The 18,593-nt window shown below is 50.1% G+C and overlaps 1 protein-coding gene across 11 annotated transcripts in view; it reads right to left on the reverse strand.

The window, feature by feature from the left end:
- TTC39A (tetratricopeptide repeat domain 39A) overlaps positions 1-16,002 on the reverse strand; it is a 54,322-nt gene extending 38,320 nt beyond the window's left edge. For 3 of the 11 annotated variants that reach the window (XM_043578737.1, XM_043578744.1, XM_043578735.1), the window contains exon 1: positions 2,487-2,909. In XM_043578737.1, coding sequence (XP_043434672.1) covers positions 2,487-2,836 — 350 coding nt within the window. In that variant the 5' untranslated portion in view covers positions 2,837-2,909. Of the gene's footprint in view, positions 1-2,486; positions 2,913-2,989; positions 3,125-15,572 lie in introns of those variants that run through there. The other 8 variants (XM_043578741.1, XM_043578740.1, XM_043578743.1 and 5 more) reach the window with 7 other exon arrangements.
- Between the last annotated feature and the right edge of the window lie 2,591 nt (positions 16,003-18,593).

Raw genomic sequence — 18,593 nt, forward strand, 5'->3', positions numbered from 1 at the left:
AAGCACTTAACTGACTGAGCCACCCAGGCACCGCTGCAGCAGCACTACTTTTATAATGAAACCAAATAACTTCAAAATACTGAGTGTCCATATCCTATAACCCAGCAATTCCACTCCTGTGGGACAACCGAAAAGATAACTCACATGTGTACAAAGGACAACCCTATAAGAATATTAACTGTTTGAATAGCAAGATGCTGGGAACTACCTCAATGTCCATAAAGAAGGCCGATAAATAAATGGGGGACTCTACGTCGGGTGGTATGCCATACATCAGGGAAAGTGGGGACCAGAGCTGCAAGGATCAAGAAGGCTACATCTCAGAAACCTGAAGCTGAGTGAGAAAAAGCAAGCTGTAGAATGATTCATGCTGTATTTATATAAAAATTCTAAAGTCAGAACAGGCTACATTTTTTTTAGATTTACACACACTCAGCAAAAGAATAAAAACATAGAATGACAAAACCAATAATACTGTAACAGTGTTGTAGGGTGACAAATGGTAGCTACACTTGTGGTGAGCACAACATAATATAGAGTTGAATCACTATGCTGTACACCTGAAACTAATGTAACACAGCGTGTCAACTATACTCAAATATAAAACATTTTTTAAAAATAAAAAAATGGAAGTAACAAAACCAAAATTCAGGATGGTGGGAGAAGGAAGAGGGGATGGTCCACAGGGTCTTCAACAGTCTCTGGTATAATTTATTTCTTAACAAGAAGAATATGAAATAAATGGGCATGATGTTAACATTTAAAAAGTTGGATGACAAGGGCATGGAGTTCATTTTATTATTTGTTATATTTTTCTGAAGGCTTAAAAATATTTCATAACTTCTGAAGTGGTGGAGATTTAAAGTTCAGTTTGTTTACCACTGACCCTCATATACTGGGTTGGGCCCAGAGCAGGCCTCAGGAGTGTTTGTTGAGTGACTAAATGAGTGTCTATGGTGTAGGTGGAACTGCTTTGCCTCCGGTCTGCTCAGACCCCACCAAGATGGCACTGACCAGGGACAGGGGCAGACAGACCTGTGTGGCCTCACAGAAGATTGGGACCTGGAGAGCATGCAGTGGAGCCAGGTATGGTTCAGTATGAGGAAGATCCACTAGTGCTAGGAGACTGAGCTTGCTGCCCTGGAGGCCCATGGAGGGGCCAGAGGAGCCTGGAGTTGTAGAGTGGACTCAGGCAGGGATATAAGTGTGCAAGGAAGAGGATGAATGTGGCTTCTAGCCTGGGAGTTCAGGATTCTTTGATAGGTACCCTGTTCCATGCCCGCCTTCTCTCCTGGAAGCTTCTTTTCTGGGCCCAATAGGGTGGTGCTGGGCAGAAGGGACCTAACCAGACTCCAGATTTACAGATTTCAACTCAGAGCAGGAAGAGAGCAGCCAGGCCTGGACTCCCTGTATTTTCCAAAGGAGGGACCAGAAGTCTAGGGAGGATACAGAACGTGGCCAAAATCATACAATAAACATGGTCAAGGCAAAACTCACCAGGCAACCGTCCCCCAGGCTGGGAGGGGGGGTGTCCCCCAGTGACCCAACTTCTAAGCCTTCACCCAGGATGCACACACAGGCCCTATGGAGGCCTGCAGCTGCAGCTGCAGCTGGCACCAGCCTCACCTTCCTGTTCATGTGTTAGTCCTGAGGCCCTTGGCAAATATTGTCCCTGGTGGTGAGGCTCCAGGTAGGGCAGGCACCTCCCAGCTCACCTGAGCCAGATCTCCACCCAGCAACCTCCTAGCAGTCAGGGCTTCCAGCAGACACCCCCTACCCACCCAGCCAGGCCCAGGAAGGGGAGAGCTGCTCCACATCTCCCAGCACCTAACTCTATCACTGCTAACAGGGGCAGTGCAGGGATTCTACACAGTTCCTCAGTGGGGTGGGGATGAGCAGGAGAGCCATATTGAAAGTGACAACACCCACCTTTACTACCCCAGTTCCTGCTGCACCCAGTGGGCACAGCTGATTCATATCTTAGCTTTTCAATTCCTTCAAATATCCCAGAAGATGAAACAGTATGGCATGCAGGTGGGGGCTCTGGAATCAGAGAGAGCTGGGTTCAAATCCCAGGTACACCCCTCACCTCCCGGGTGAAGGGATGCAGGTCACCCAAGAGTTATGCCTCAGTTTCTTCATCTGTAACGGAGATGATAATAACAGAGCCCACCCACAGGTGTAAACGCCACGAAGGGAGGGAGACGGCTCTGACGTGGCCGTTACTACAGCCAGCTTCGTGCGAAAGTTGGGACCCAGAGCTGAGTGATCGCCCCTGGGTCCCCGGCGCCTCCACTCTCCTCGCGCGAGTGTCCGCAGCTCTCTCCCACTCCCCGGCTCCCGGACGCCGGGCGCGACGCCTGGCAGGGGTGAGGGGCTGGAAGCCGCAGTGCGGGCGGTGGGCCGGTGGCAGGGGGAATGCCCGGCCCCGCGCCCGTCCCCCAACCACCCACCCCACCCCGAGGCCGCCCCCACCGCGCACTTACCCCGCCGGCAGGGCGTCCGCGGCGCCGGCCGAGCTCATGGCGGAAGGGGGCAGGCAGCGTGCCCCCGCCGGACGCCAGTCGCGGCCCAGGTGCTGCCGCCGGAACCCCAAGGCGGGCGCTGTGCGGCCCAGCCGCAGACGCGGCGGCCGGGGAGGGGCGCGCCGGGGGCGGGGAAGGCGGCGGGGCCGGGCCGGGCCTCGGTCTGCCCGCCCGCGCAGTGGGGCCACGGCAGCCGCCTGTGTGTGGCCGACTGGACGCTGGGGCTGGGCGGGGGGCGGCCTCGGAATGCGACCCCCGCCCTCAGCTCTCACAGGTGAGAGGCCCGGGCACCCCAGGTCCGCCGGGCCCATGCCGTGTGCCCTCCGTGCGCAGCCCCAGGGGCCGGAGCTCGCTCCTGCCTCACACAGCCCCACCTATCTGTGGCCAGAAAGTTCGTAGGCCCGAGGTCCACCTCCCGGCCGCTCTCCCCTCCCCCACAGCTCCCGCCTCGCTGCGGCCCCCACCTGAGCCCTTCGTCATCCTACTGCATTGGTGGGGGGCATTCACGCCAGGAAACACGCGGCCTCCGGAGTCAGGCTTAGGTTTTAGCACTCCCTTTTGCCCGCTGCATGACTGCAGCGGACAAGAAGATGGAAAATAGCGTGGTTTAACACTCACTAGTCAGTAGTTCACACTCGCCTTCTCAAATAGTCCCCATAGCTGCCATTTTACAGACAGAAGTTGAGGCACAGAGTTTATGTGACTTGCTCAAGTCAATTCACCTAATAAGTGGCTAGTTGTGACTGGAGCCTGGCCCTCCTGACTCCAAGGTGGACACACTCTTGCCTTTTTTCCCCCTTGGTGCCCTCCCCTCTGGGTCCCCAACCCGTATATGGGATCATACATAACACTCCTCAAATGCTGTGTGCTTAGCCCTGAGGTATATGTCTAGGGCCAAGGTTGAAGCCCACCTGGCCTTCTGACAGAAAGAGCCACTGGCCCATGAAGAGTTAACCAGCCACCACTTCCAGGCCCCAGATGCTCTTAACCATGACTCATCAGAGCACGTGGCTGCCATTAGAACTGTCCCTTCACAAAGGCAGGGGACAGGAGGAGGAGGGACTCCAGGCCCCTGGATCAACCCTTAGCTCCAGGATGTCAGAAGAGGAAGCAGGAGGAGCCAGTAGAAGCAGCCATAGTAGGAAGATGGCTCAGACTAGGTTCAGGGAGAGCCAGGCAGATTGGGCCTTGCGGCAGAGGGGAGAGGTTAAGGAGATTACTGTTAAATCTAGACGGGCTTCCTGGAAAGGTAGTGAATTCTTATCCTGCCCATATGTGAGCAGAGGCTAGATGTTCACTTTCAAGGATCATTCTACCTCTCTGATTCTCAGGCACAGGCACAGAAAAGGTAATTAAATACAAGAAGCAGACTATAATGACATCCATAGACTGGAGGGATGGGGTGAGGGTTTCTTGGAGAAGGTGGGCACAGAGTTGAGCCTTCAAGTTTATATTGTTTATACACAATAAAGTCGTGGAAAGGGTGTACCAGATGGAAGAACAGCATGGGTGAAAGCAGGGAGGTGGGCAAAGGCACACAGATGTCAGCTGGAGTTTGTGAAGCTTGTGAGAAGACCAGCAATGTGCATGAAGAGGAGACTCGGTAAAGAGGCTGGGGCCCCTATCACACATCATGTCCTTTCAAGTCTCTGGGCACGTGTACACGCTCTTCCCTCTGCCTGGGACACACCTTCCTCCCTTGTTACTTATTGTTCATTCATTTAATCAGGGTTAGATCCAGAAACTTACAATTGGAAGCCTTCTTTAAAAAAAAAAAAAAAAAAAAAAAAGAATACAAATTTACCAACATACAACTTCCAGGGTCCTGTGAGAGCCCTGGAAAGGGCCGAGTGAGGGGTTCTGAAGCTTTGTGCTACATTAGCTACAGGTAAATCTTTGTTGTATTTGACCAACATTTATTAAGGGCCTGACATATGCCAAAACTTCTACTGGCCCTGCAGGTTTCAGTTCAGGCACTACATCTAGCTGGGTCAGGGGCTTCCTAGGCACACACTGCCCCAACCCCCTCTGACCTGCCCTCATCACCCTGGGCTGACACCATCTGTGTATGAGAGTGGTAGAGTGAGGTTTGTATGTGACTGTCTCTGCCATCAGACTGGGAGCTTTTGGAGGGTCGAATCTGGTCGGACATCTCTGTATCAGTGTCTGATTAATCACCAAATACCAACACTAGGCCTAGCACTTTACCATTTCCCTCTGAGGTAATTATAATAATGACTGATGTTCACCAAAAGCTTATTACATGACACACATGTTAAGTGTATAACATGGATTATCTCATTTAATCCTTTTAACCATCTCTCTGAGCCTCAGTTTCCTCATCAGTAAAATGGAAATACTGCCTGCGTCAAAGGGTGGTTGTGAGGATTAAGAATTCATGTATCTAAAATCCCCAGCACGGTGCCTGATGTGTAACACAGTTACATGCAGTGCTCTGATGGTGGTGATGGTGAGGTGGATGCCATTATTCTCAACCTTTTACAGATGAAAACTGAAGCTCAGCAAGATAAGCAGCCATGCTGCCTTTGGAGCTGGAGCTGTCCCCACACAACAGTGGCAGTGATGCTACAGCCACTCACTTCATGAGTCAGAGCAGCAAAGTGGCCCACCCCTCAGGAGGGCTCCACCCAGGCAGCTCCCAGCCCCCAGGAGCTCTGGGCCCAGCCGGAAGCCTGAGCAGCCTAGGAGTCATCATTATTTCTGCCTCCCAACCCAGGTGACTTGCCCATCCCCACCTAGAGCTGACAGCCAAGCTGTGGGGACCAGGAGAGTAACCTGAGTCCTGGGTCCCTTCCTTCCTTGCTGGGAGAGTTTCCTAGTGCTTTGTGCATGCAAGCCGCCAGGCCTGCTTCCTCTCTTATTTTCTCCCTAACCTGCAAGAAAAATCACTGGGCTCACCACACCTGATGGCCCTGAGAACCTCCAGGGACTACTTTTACCAGCACCATCTCTCAGCTTAAGAAGGGCCCCAATCAATATCTGTTTCATGAGACCTCCTCAGGATGCTCCAAAAAGCTCCACAGTGGCTTTATCTCCCATCCCACAGATGAGAAAACTGAGGCTTGGACCAAGTGTGATTTGGAATCAGGTCTTGACTCTTTATCCCGTAGGAAAAGTATGTGGAAATGGGAGGGGTATCATAGAAATAAGGCTGTGAGCATGTGAACAGTGATGCCATTGGTGTAGAAACAGCGTTAAGTTGTGAAATCGGCTCTGCCTCTCTCTCTGACCCTCAGTCTCCCCATCTGTAAACCTGAGATAACAGTGCCAGCCTTTCAGGGATGCTGTGAGGCTTACTGAACATTCCTTGGGTTGACCCTTGGCACCTTCCCCTTCATCCCCCCTTCTCAGTCCCTTCCTCCAGGCCTTTCCCTGGCATGAAGCACCTGTCCACTAGCTGTCTCTACCAATCCAGAACTAGCCATTGAGACTTTAGAGCTACACCCCCCCCCCCCCACAACCCAGCAGGCTAGTGACTGTAAAGCGGGTTTTCTTAAAGTGAATGGGCCCCACCCAACAGATTACAGGCTTGGGCAGGTTAATAATTCACAATCAACAGGCCCATCAAGAAAGGGCCCTTGAACAGGGCTGTGACAGTCACAGTTCTGAAATATTCCTTGGCAGGGACTCTTAGGGAGGACCTAGGCCTACGTGTTGGGCCAGCCTCCTCCCTCTCCATGAACTCTGACTCCCGCTAGCTTGGGAGTAACCTCGGGCAAGTTACTACCCCACTCTAGCCCTTAGGTTCCTTTTCTCCCCATATAAAGAGGAGAGAAGGATGGACCAGGAGCTCAAAGCCCTTCCTTGCTCTGATGATCTTGGTTCTGGGATATGAGCTCTTCTACCGAAGTCTGGTCTCCAGGAGCTGCTGAAAGTGGATCGAAGGAAGGAGCCCCAGTCACTCATGAGGGACCAAGAACTGTTTTGATTAAAAAAAAAAAAGAGGCAGAGCTCTAATGAGGTGTTTCAGGCATTGACTGGCATCCTGTCGGGGGTTAGAAGTTGGACTGCAGAGCCAGGAAGATCTGGCTGGATTCCTGGCCCCACCATGTCCTAGCTGTCCAGCCCCAAGAAAATGACTGTATGAGCTTGAGGCAGGGCAGGGAGTGATTCAGAGAGCAGGTGAGCACCCCAGCTCTGACACCCTGGATCAGTGACTTCAGCCCTGAAAGGGGGATGATGACAGCACCAACCTCATGGGCTGCTGCAAGGACTGAATGAGGTAACACACATAAAACACTTGGAACAGGGCCTTATTATTGATCTTTGAGTTTTAGTTTCCTTCCCTATAAAGCAGGGATAACAGGATTGCTGTGAACATGAAATGAGCAAATGGACCCAAAAGAGCTTTGGAACCATATAAGGCTGTCCAGAGAAGAGGAATTTCTTCTAAGATGTGCACACAGGCCTGGCCAGGACCACAAGGACATCCAATTGGACACGTACTACATACCTTCACGGCAAATGTGCTACCTCACACACTGCCAAAGGGAGCAGAAACTGGCAACATCTTTCAGAAGGGCAACTGGAATTTTGAATGAAAACCTTAGAAAGATGATGCAGTAACACCTAGGTAACAAATGTGTCTTTTTTGTTTGTTTGTTTGAATTTTATTTATTTAAGGGCGCCTGGGTGGCTCAGTTCGTTAAGCGTCTGACTTAGGCTCAAGTCATGATCTCATGGCTCGTGAGTTTGAGCCCCACATCGGGCTCTGTGCTGACAGCTCTGAGCCTGGAGCCTACTTCAGATTCTGTCTCCCTCTCTGTCTGCCCATCCCCTGCTTGTGCTGTCTGTCTCTCTCTCAAAAATAAATAAACATTTAAAAAAAATTTAAAGTTTGTTTATTTTGAGAGAGAGAGAGAAAGTGTGTGAGCATGCAAAAGCTGGGGACGGGCAAAGTGAGGGAGAGAATCCCAAGCAGGCTCCCCACCCTGGGCCCAGAGCCTGACATGGGGCTAGATCCTAAGAACAATGAGATCATGACCTGAGCCAAAATCAAGAGTCAAGTGTTCAACTGACTGAGCCACCCAGGTGTCCCAGACAACAAACGTGTCTTAAGAAATAGTCATGGATATAAAGATTTCTGGTACAAAGATGTTCATCATAGTGTTTTCTATAATAAGGACACAACTGGAAATAACCTAAATGGCCCATCAATAAGGAATTAATTCAGTGAATTATAGTGAATTTGTAGGGTGAAATATTCTGCAGATATTTAAATTATGTTTATAGAGAATTTCCTTTTTTTTAAGTTTATTTACTTTTGAGAGCAGGAGAGAGAAAGAGAGAGGGAGAGAGAGAAAAGAGCACGCACACATGGGGGAGGGGCAGAGAGAGAATCCCAAGCTGGCTCCACCCTGTGGGGCTCAAACCCAGGAACCAGGAGATCATGACCTGAGGTGAAATCAAGAGTCATATGCCCGACTGGCTGAGCCACCCAGGTGCCCCATTTATAGAGAATTTCTTTGCCTGGATTACTACATTGTCTCCCAGGTAGTTTCTCTGCTCCTTCCCTGGTCCCCATATTATCTTTTCCACATAGCAACAGACCCATTTGATCTGATCATGTCACTTGTTTGTTCAAAACCCTGCAGTGGCTCCCCGTGGTGTTCAGTGCAAAAGCTAAAGTCTTCACATGGCCCGAAGCCCTGAATGACCTGCACCCCCATATCTCTCTCTGACATCATCTCCCTTTACTCTCTCTTCATATTCAGCCACTCTGGCCTCCTTGCTTTTTTCTAAATATGCCAGGCATGCTCTCACCTCAGGCCCTTTGCACTTGCTATTCCTTCTGTCTAGAATGCTCTTCCTGCAGATATTCATATAATTACTCCCCCACCTGCTTCAGATCTCAGCTCAAATGTCACCTTCTCCATGAGGCCTTCCCTGACCATTCTATTTAATGTAACCTTTGCCCTCATGGTCCCTATTCCTTTACCCTGCATGATTTTTTCCATAGCACTTGTTCTCTGACATCCTGAATATTTTGCTTATTCATTTATTTTCTGTCTCTCCCCATTAAATTCTATACTCCACAAGGGCAGGGCTGGTATTTTTCTTTTTTTCATTTTGGTTCTCTAATATATTTCTAGTGCCCAAAACAGTGCCTGGCACACAGATGTTCAGTAATTATTGCCTGAATATGTTTTCTGGAAGGTGGGAAAATATTTAAAAAGCAGAATACAAAATTAGTACTAAAGAAAAAAACCCCGGTGTGTATGCATTTGAGAAAGCACACAGAGGCTCCATTTCCTCATCTATTAAAATTGCAGACAACAAGACCTCCCTGGTCAGAGTTGAGGTGAATGGAAGGTGATGATGCATGTCAAATCAGGGCACAGCCAAGCACAGATCTCGCTGTTATCAGATCACTGAGGCAGCAGGGTGGCAGGGGATGGGGATGTTGTAGAGGTAGGGGCCTAGTTCAGAGGGTGCAGGGGAGAGAAGCTGGGGCTGGAGGGAGCAGTAGTAAGTGAGGGAGAAAGGGGAGGGTAGTGCTGGGCACTGAGCCTGTGGAAAGATCATCCCTTTTTTTTTTGTTGTTGTTTATTTATTTATTTCGAGAGAGCATGTGTGAGCAGAGAGGGAGAGAGAGACAGGGAGGGAGAGAATCCCAAGCAGGCTCTGCACTAACAGTGCAGGGCTCAATCTCACAACTGTGAGATCAAGTTCTGAGCCAAAATCAAGGAACGCTTGGAATGCTTACCCAACTGAGTCCCCCCCCCCCCGCCCAGGTGCCCTGAGAGGTCATCTTTCTTTGACTGGCCTGTCTTGTGCTCAGGGACAGTGCTTTTTTGTGCCCTTCAGTCACCTACATATAAAGGAAGTATCCAACCATCCATCTACTTGGAAAGGCAGCAGAGTTACCTTCAATCTGAGACTTAGATACTCTATCTGGGGGAGGGTGTTTATTAGTTGGAGATGGATTCTTGCAGGGATGGGTCTTGCCAGGGCAGACTCTGCGAGGGAGTAGAGGGACACCTGAGGCTGTGGGAGGGAATAAGCAGGGACAAACTTCATTCCATGAGGAAAAAAGGGAGTCAAAAGGTATGGAGCATCTGGCACAGGGCTACCTGGATGGGGCACCTGATGTCCCACTCACTGTCATAAGTCCTAATATAATTGTCCTGCTGGGGGACATGGGACAAATCCAGCCACTTAGTAGGGTGGGGGAAAGATTTTACCTAAAAGCAATAGATTTCTTCCCTGCTGTTCATCTGAAGAGGGCTGGTATTGGGAAAGGAAAGGAAGGCCTGGGAATCTTGGCTTAAGAGAGAAATTTCCTCCTCTCTCCTGGGAAGGAAGATGTGGGAAAACATATACTGTACCATCACAGAAGTAGAAGTTCTATAGTTAGGCTCCTATCAGGATGGTTGAGGGACTTGATGAGGGGCCACAGAATCATAAAAGTCCTCTGTTACTGATTCCCTGAAGTGTTTTTTTTGTTTGTTTCTTTTTTGAGAGAGACAGAGAGAGCGTGCGCGCGCACATGCATGAGTCAAAGAGGAGCACAGGGATAGAGACAGAATCTTAAACAGGTTGTATACCCAGTGCAGAGCCTGATGCAGGGCTTGATCTCACGAACCATGAAATCATGACCTGGGTCAAAATCAAGAGTTGGTCACTTAACCGAATGAGCCACCCAGGTGCCCACCTCACCCCCCCCCCCGCCCCGCCGTAAGGTGCTTTAAAAAGTTGCAGCCTTATATATACAATGGAATACTACTTGGCAATGAGAAAGAATGAAATCCTGCCATTTGCAGCAACATGGATGGAACTGGAGGGTATTATGCTAAGTGAAATAAGTCAGAGAAAGACAGATATCATGTTTTCACTCATATGTGGAACTTGAGAAATTTAACAGAAGACCATGGAGGAAGGGAAGGGGAAAAAATAGTTACAAACAGAAAGGGAGGGAGGCAAACCATAAGAGACTCTTAAAAAGAGAGAATAAACTGAGGGTTAATGGGGGGACAGTGGGGGAGAGGGGAAAATGGGTGATGGGCATTGAGGAGGGCACTTGTTAGGATGAGCACTGGGTGTTGTATGTAAGTGATGAATCATGGAAATCTACCCCCAGAACCAAGAGCACACTGTACACACTGTATGTTAGCCAACTTGACAATAAATTATATATACATTTTAAATTAAAAAAAAAAAGTTACAGCCTGGTTTTAGGTCAAGCTGGAGAGGAATTGGGAAGGGTGTGTCCCATCCTTGGGATGGGGTGATACAGTGAAGAGCCTCAGGGACCATTGCCCTATAAGTCCCCCCACCCCTCCTGGGCCAGTGTGGTGGTGGTAGTCAGGCTGAGAATGGGGCTGGGGTCGGCAAAGTCACAACTGCAGGAGAGTGGTGGGTGGCACAGGCCCCCAGAGGGTGCTACAAGGGACTAGTTCCCAGCTCTTAGGCTGAGCTGGAAGACTCTCAGAGCGACGGGCAGGGGTGCTCTAGGGAAATCATATTTTGGATACTTCATGAAACTATGACTTTATTTTAAAGGCCTGCTCACTGGCCACATTTACCTTACAACACTGAGCCCCCCTAATGTTTTTAGGGAACTACTTCTCCTTCCCTCCTTTCTAGCCCCATTGGCCGAATGGTAGAGCCTCTTATTTGATTCCACCTCTCAGGGCACAGTGATTAGTTGAAGGAATGGCCAACTGGAATATTTCCCTGAGCTTTTTCAAACTAGACTGGTGGAGAAGCCCCTTCTAGATGAGGGACTAATGACAACAATCAGTAACACTCCTTGGTTACACTGTCTATGTGTTAGGCACTGTTCTCAGTGCTTTACATAAGTTAATTCACACAATCCTCATAACCACCCTGTGACGCAAGTCCTAACATCACCCTCGTTTTACAGATGAGGAAGGTGAAATACAGAGAAGTTAAATAACCTGCCCAAAGTTACACTGTCAGAAAGTCCCCGAGTCAGGATCCAAAATCAGCCTGTGTGGCTCCAGGGTGCTTTTCACTGCTTTGTCTTACTATCCCAAGCCTTGAGCTTGGAAGCTGCTGGTAGTCATGCCTTGCACAGAATAGAGAAGTACAAGAGAATGACTTACAAGAGAATGGAGCTGACCGCAGAGAGAAACTGAATTGAGAAGCAGAAATTTTCAGGAGAAGGACAAGCAACTCAAATCACAGATTTGGAGATAAATCAGGAATTGGCACGCTGGCAGAGCTAACACTGCAACCTACATAATCTATTTCCAATTGACCTCAAGACAGAACCAAAAATGTCCCAAGTCAGAATCCTTAATAAAAAGGGACAAAGGTTACCTGGAGTTTCCCATGGTATCCTCACCAGAGATTGAGGATTTGAGGGCTGCAAACCCTCTCACACCCTGTGCGGCTGTCCTTGACAACAGAAGGCAGGTGGGAACCTTGGGACCAGAAACTTCAATAGTGTAGAACCCTGGAGTTTTAAATCCTGAGTCTCACAGTTCACCTGTGAATTATCACCCGAGCCTTAACTCACAGAATCTGAGAATCGTAGAGGTGAACACTCAGCACTGGTCTCCAGTCCAGATCCTGTCCTGAGGAAGGGCCCCCAAAGCTGCTCCAAGAATCCAGTCACCAAATTCGAAACTGCCTGCCTGGAGGCATCTGACAGGTCCTGGCGCTCAGGGCTCAAACTGACAGCAGGAATTCTGTTGATGGCAGTCCCAGGAAGCCCCAGCCTCTTTGGCTGGGCCCCTCCATTCTCAGAGGGGCCCCTCCCTCCCACAGCAACGCTGCTACTTAATCACTCTCTCAAAAGCAATCTGCCTGCTACACTTTCCCCTTTGCTCCCGGTGCTGCCTCCTACAGGAGCAGTCTTGAGTGTGGCAGGTTACTGGTATGGCTAAGAAGGGGCCCTGTTTGTAGTGCCAGCAGTTGGTGGTCCCCACTGTAAGATGTATGGGCACCATTTCTCTTTCCTAACACTTCCTGGCTACCCAATTCTAGTGCCTGGAATCCTACCATTGGCTACCAAACCTTTCAGAATCTCCTCTGTTCCCTAGTTCCCTAGTTACCTCATACGAAGGCTAAGAAGGAAGTGAATTCACATTTACCGAACACCAAATATGCCCCAGTGGCTATCTGTTAGGTCTTTAACCAATGGGACTTCATTAGGTCTTCCCACCACTCAGTGAGTAGCTATGATTTTATAGGTGAGTAAACTTAAGTAGGCACAGACCAAGTAATTGAATCAAGGCCATAGAGCTAGTAACTGGCAGCCTAGGGGCTGGGCACCCTCCAACATCTTCACCCTTTGGCCAGGCTGTGGGAGACCAGACAGCGTGGTGGATGAGGGGTGAGGGTAGGGAAGTCACAGCTGGGAGAATGGAAACCTGGTCTTGTGCCTCAGGTATGAGACTTTGTGGGGACAACTAGGAGTGTTCTCTGGATATTGTGTCCAGCAAGTTCCACCTGAAGTATAAAGGCACATGTGTTCAGGCCCTCCTATATACTCTCTCACCCAGGCCCAAGGAGGGATGCAGAGGCCTCTACTTGGCCAGTCTCCCTTCCCCCTCCCATCATTAGTGATTCTGAGTGTTACCTCCCAGTCTGTCTATTCACCACTTAGCAGTTCTTCCTCCTTAGCTTCTTTCCCCCTCACCACCCTGCATTCTCCTAATCCACACCCCAGCATCCACCCTGGATCATCATGCCAGCCTCCCCTCTGGTCTCCCTACCTCCCTCCACACTGTGACATCAGCAGCATGCACACATTTGAAACTCAGAAGGTTCCTGGTGCCTACAGGACAGAGCAGAACCCGATTCTCACAGGCAGGGCAAGCTTTGGGCAATAAATTCATCTGGACATAGCCATTGTTCCCTATCCCAACCAGGAGATCTCACCGTCCTTGGAAATTATTCCCTCATGTCCTCATCAAAACTGAAGCACACTCTAAGACCCTGTCCTCTGTCCATGTGTACCGGGGAGACAGAAAAGGGTGATACAGACTCAGTGTTGAAATGGTCTGTCCCTCAACAAATCCTTTCTCCCTGGGGTAGCAGGGTTACCTTTTTTTTTTCTTTTAAGTTTATTTATTTTGAGAGAGAGAGAGAGAGAGAGCGCGCGCGAGCAAGCGAGGGAGGGGCAGAAAGAGAGGAAGAGAGAGAGAATCCCAACCCGGTTCTGCACTGTCAGCATGGAGCAGGGTCATCTTTAAATATATAAATCCTCTCCCTGATGCCCTCTAGTGGCTTCCCAACACACAATGAAATCCAAACTCCTTGCCTTGTTCTGGAGCAGCCTGCCTCCTGGATCCCATCAGACACTGATCCTCAAGGACTCCCTTTCTGCTCCCTAGACACAAATCACACTTTGACATGAGCTACCCTCACTGCTGGGAATGCTCTGGAAATGATATATTTTATTGTCCATCACATGGCCCTATTTTAAGCTTTATACAACATTGTTTATTTGTTTATTTGGTTACTTGTCTTTTCCACTAGAACATGGTCTCCTGGAATCAGGGAGTTGTGTCTCTGTAGTAATGCCATATCCACAGCACCTAGTACAATGCCCAGAGCATGGTACATGCTCAAAGTTGTTTGTTAAATGAGAATGAGAGAACTGAATGAGAACCATGAGAAGAAAGCATAGAAGCTGAAAGCCTCTGAGTCTGACTCAAGATTGGGGTCAGAAAGGCTCTCTAAAAGAGGCCACCCTAAGTTGAGTCCTAATGGGCTGAATGTCAGGAGCGGAGGATGGCATTCCAGGCAGAGGCAACCCGGAGAAGCCTGGAACAGTGCAGTCAGTGTTGCTGGACCAGAGTGAGCATTGGGGAGTTACGGGCCTAGGCAGGTCACCACCTCTCTCAAGAGCCTTGAACTTTAACCTCTAAGTGATAGAGAGCCATGGGAGTTTAGAAAAATGACATGGTCTGTCTGTGCTTTAGAAAAGTTCAGTCTGAAGGGTGCATGGAAAGAAGACTGGAGGAACTGGGAAAGTTAGGGGATGTTGCAATAGTCCAAAGGGGAATGAATAGCTTTGAGAGACACCAGAGAGAAAATCAACAGGACTTGGAGACTGGGGTGGAGATGAGGGAGGGAGGTGAAAGGGATGACTTCCAGGTTCCGGGCTTGGGCAACTGGGTGGATGACTATGCCATTCACTGAGATGGGAAGAGGAACAGGTTTAGGGGTGAAGATGTGAAGTGTGATTTGGGGCTTGCAGAGTTTGAGGTTCTCATAGGACAGTCAGATGGAGGCGCTGGGAGAGCAGCTGGATTGCTCTTCTCCAGGGAGTAGGAGGGTGAACTTTAAGTATGCAAAGGGAAGAAATTGGGGGGAGGGGGTGTCAAAGCTCAGAAAAGAGAGGACTGTCCCCTCTCCTCTTTCTTAAGGGAACACATCTGGAGACACCAACTCATCCAGGAGGTGGGGACAGCTAGGTAAGTGGAGGTGACACACAGGAAACAATGACACATCCCCGAAGGGCTGACCTTGGAGGAGCTGTGGGGGCACCTAATTCCACCATGGACCAGCACTGGCACCCAAGATTTCCCCCGACACTGCTGCCCCCAGATAGGAACAACTCAGGGTTGGGGTGGATGCTGTGCCTACTCTCACCTGTCGGGGCACACAGGGTGCCCACGGCTCCCCTCTCGCAACGCTCTGGAGGACCAGGTGCGTGAGCCCTACCGCTGAGGGGAGACTCGGCCGCCCAAACCTGACTCCCAGCCCGCCGGAGGGCCAGCCCACCTGAGCACCCTCGCAGGTGGCGCGCAGACTGCGGCACCGGAAGCGGGGCTCGGGTGCGGCCCGGGTGGGGGGTGGGGGCGCATCACTAGTCCCCCGGTTCAGCCCCAGCCCGGCTGGGGGCCACGACACGCGAGCAGCGGGCACGTGAGGGTGTGAGAGGCGCTGGGCTGCCCCTCCCTGGCCCTCCGGCCGTTACCCCGCGCCCAGCAGCCAGCGCGTTGCGGTCTCCAGTTGTACCCCCACAGCCGTCCCTCCCGTCGGCTGCCGCCCGCCGCCCCTCTGTCCCAGGCGCGCCTCCGCCGAGTCCCCGCCCCTGCCTACTACCTGCGGTCGTTCTTCCCGGAGGCCGCCCCCTTCCAGGCGGTCAGAAAGGCCATGGACGCGGGCCGGATTCGGACCGCGGCGCGGGCGGCCCCTCGTGGCGGCGTGGGCGGTAGCGGCGGCTCCAGCGGCAGCACCTGGACCCGGCGGGCGGGGCCGGACCTGCGGCTCCTCCCCGCCGCGGCCCAGCGCCTCCCAGCCCCGCAAGGACGTCGGTGTTCCCTGAGCGGACCTGGGGTCCCAGGGCAAGCCCACTCTCGTCCAGAGCCGTCGAGACCCATCGTTAGTCACAAGGAGAAACTGAGGCCCAGGGCTACATAGAGGGCCAGTGACAGCACTAGAACATAATATACACCAGACCTCTCCAATCCCAGTCTGAAGCCAGTCCACTGAACCGAGGGGCGATGATGTCACCAACGCCTTTCCCTTCTGCTTAAGTACAGAAGTCTGCATTGCCAGGGCTCTACGTGAATGGGGTGGGGGGCGGGTTGGGACTGTAGGAGTGGCAGGTAGGGGAGCAGGGAGGTAGGTAGGAGCTGCCTGGCCTGGGAGTGGAGGCTGCTGGCAAGCAAGGCACTGGGACAGGAGGCTGTGCACAGACTTCTGCCTCCCAGAGCCCCCGTGGGAGGTGTGGGAAAGAGAAGGAGCCACAGCCTGTCTCCAGTACAAACTTTCTTTGAAACCGCGTATTTTGTCTTTGGTTATGCGCGTTTAAAATTTTCACTTTATTTTTTAAAGTAAGCTCTACACCCAAAGTGGGGCTTGAACTCATCGCTCTGGGATCAAAAGTGGCATGCTGTACTGCGCCAGCGAGGGGCCTGCAAAAATTTCCTTTATCCAGTAGATGAATCTGCTCTGGAGCAAGGTGAGCCCCTGACAGTGCAGTCCAGCAGGCTTCCACAGGAGACTCAGCTAAGGACTAGGAGCAGGGTGTCTTGAGGAGGATCACTGTAAGTCCAGCATGAAGGATGGATTCAAAGGTCCCTGGAGACTTTCCTGTGAGAGGATGGAGGTTGAAAACAGGATGGGGCAGGGTGGCTGAGGGACCATTTCTGTCTCCCTTTGGCTTGGGTTTGTATTGCAGGCACTTGTGCAACACAAATCATGTATCTACTAAATGGTGACTGATTCTGACAAGTCTGAGCCCTTCTCTAATGTGCCAAGCCCTAAGCCAGGTGTTTTTACACAAGTTCTCATTTAATTTCATCTTATTAAATACTTACTCCCATTTTACAGTTGATTAAACTGGGGCTCAGAGGGGAAAATGGACTTCCCTGAAACTAAGCTGTGGAGCTAGGTCTTACATCCAGGTCTGTCTGCTTTATCTGCTGCTGGCCCCCCAACCCCACCCGTGGTTGCACGTGGGCTGGGCAATGGAGAGGGAGGCCTGGGCAGAGGGCAGAAGCCTCAAGGATTATCAGGGCAGTTTCTCTCAATCTTCCTTGGTAGAAGAGAAAACACGACCTTTCCCCCTTTCTCTGAGAATTCATGTCATGGTCTTGGCAGATCAACAAGGGCCAGAGAATGCTGCCTATCTGACCACAAAGCTAGAGCTTCCGGATCTTGAAATTCCAGTTACATCCACCTAGAGGCCCAAATCCCTCAGCCCACAGGGCCTTGCCCAGTTTGGCAGCATTGGGAATTACAGATGGCCAACTTCCTTCTGGGCTCACAAGGATGAATATCACAAGGCCTCAAAAGCCTGGCCTCCTATAATAGGCCCAGAGCCCAGTCAAATTCCATTTAGAATTAAAGTCCCACCCAGCCTCTGTGCCCACAGGCAATATTACTTCCTCCAGGAAGCCCACCTGTATCTCCTCAGTGGAGGAACCTCTCCTTTTTGGAGGTTACATTTGTACCTGTCTCTTTCACAGCATTTAGCACTACGTATTTTTTAATCCTTATGTTAGTTATCAATGACCAGTTTTACTCTTCAGATTTCTAGCTGAAAATACAGAGAATATCTCACCTCTGTGTGTTGCATGGATGCTGGCACCACTGCTACACTAGTAGGTGCTCAGAGCAGAGTAAATGAAGAAGGAACTAATATTTATAGTTTCTACCCTGTGGAAGGCACTATGCTGAGGGCCTTTACATACCCTACCTCTAACTCAGACAACTCTGTTTTGAGAATATTTGAGTCTGAAGTTAAGAAATGTTCCTGAGATCAAGTCAAGGAGCTAGGATTCAATCCCAGTGGTCTCAAACTTCAAGACTTGTTTCCTGTTCTTCCTCTTCACCTTTTCCTTCCTCTTCCTCTTTGCCACCATCATCTTCTTCATCATCATCATCATCACCATCAGTTGTCTAGAACTATCTTAGGCATTATTCTAAACTTTTCAGATGTACCAGCTCATTTTATCCTCAGAACAACCCTATCAAGTATTTCCTTTTACAATCCCAATTTTTACAGTTGAGAAAATGAGGCAGAGTAATAAGTAATCTGCTCAAAGTCAAAAAGGCTAATCAGGTGGCAGAGTGAGGATTTAACCCAAGCAGTCACCCTTGAGTCTATATCTTAACCCCCAGCCCCAGTCGGCCTGCCATACAAGCTCTTAGAATGCACTCGGCATTTGTGAATCACTTTCCCAAAGCTTATCTGATTTTGAATCTCATAACAACCCCAAGGTAGAGCAGGTTTTATTCTTTCTCTTGCTCTGGAGCCAGAATGCCTGAGTTAGAATTTTGGCTTCACCACTTGACAGCTGAGTATCGCTTCAGGAAAGTTACTTAACCTCTCTCTCTGCTTCAGTTTTCTCATCTGAAATGGGGACTGTGTAAAATGGGGATAAGAAAAGCACCTAGCACAAGGCTTGTTGTGAGGACTAAATGAGTTAATGCAAACAAAACAGAATAGTGCCAAACACGTAGTGTGTGTTATGTGCACCTCCTACTATGTAACAGTTTTATTCACAATCCATGAAGAATGAAGTGTTCCATGTCAATAAACTGTTCAGTTATACTGAAGTTTATTCCCTTTAATTTAACCATGGTTACACATTTTTCCTAAAGTGTATCATTACC

Source organism: Prionailurus bengalensis, chromosome C1, assembly GCF_016509475.1.
Source record: "Prionailurus bengalensis isolate Pbe53 chromosome C1, Fcat_Pben_1.1_paternal_pri, whole genome shotgun sequence".
NCBI lineage: Eukaryota > Metazoa > Chordata > Mammalia > Carnivora > Felidae > Prionailurus > Prionailurus bengalensis.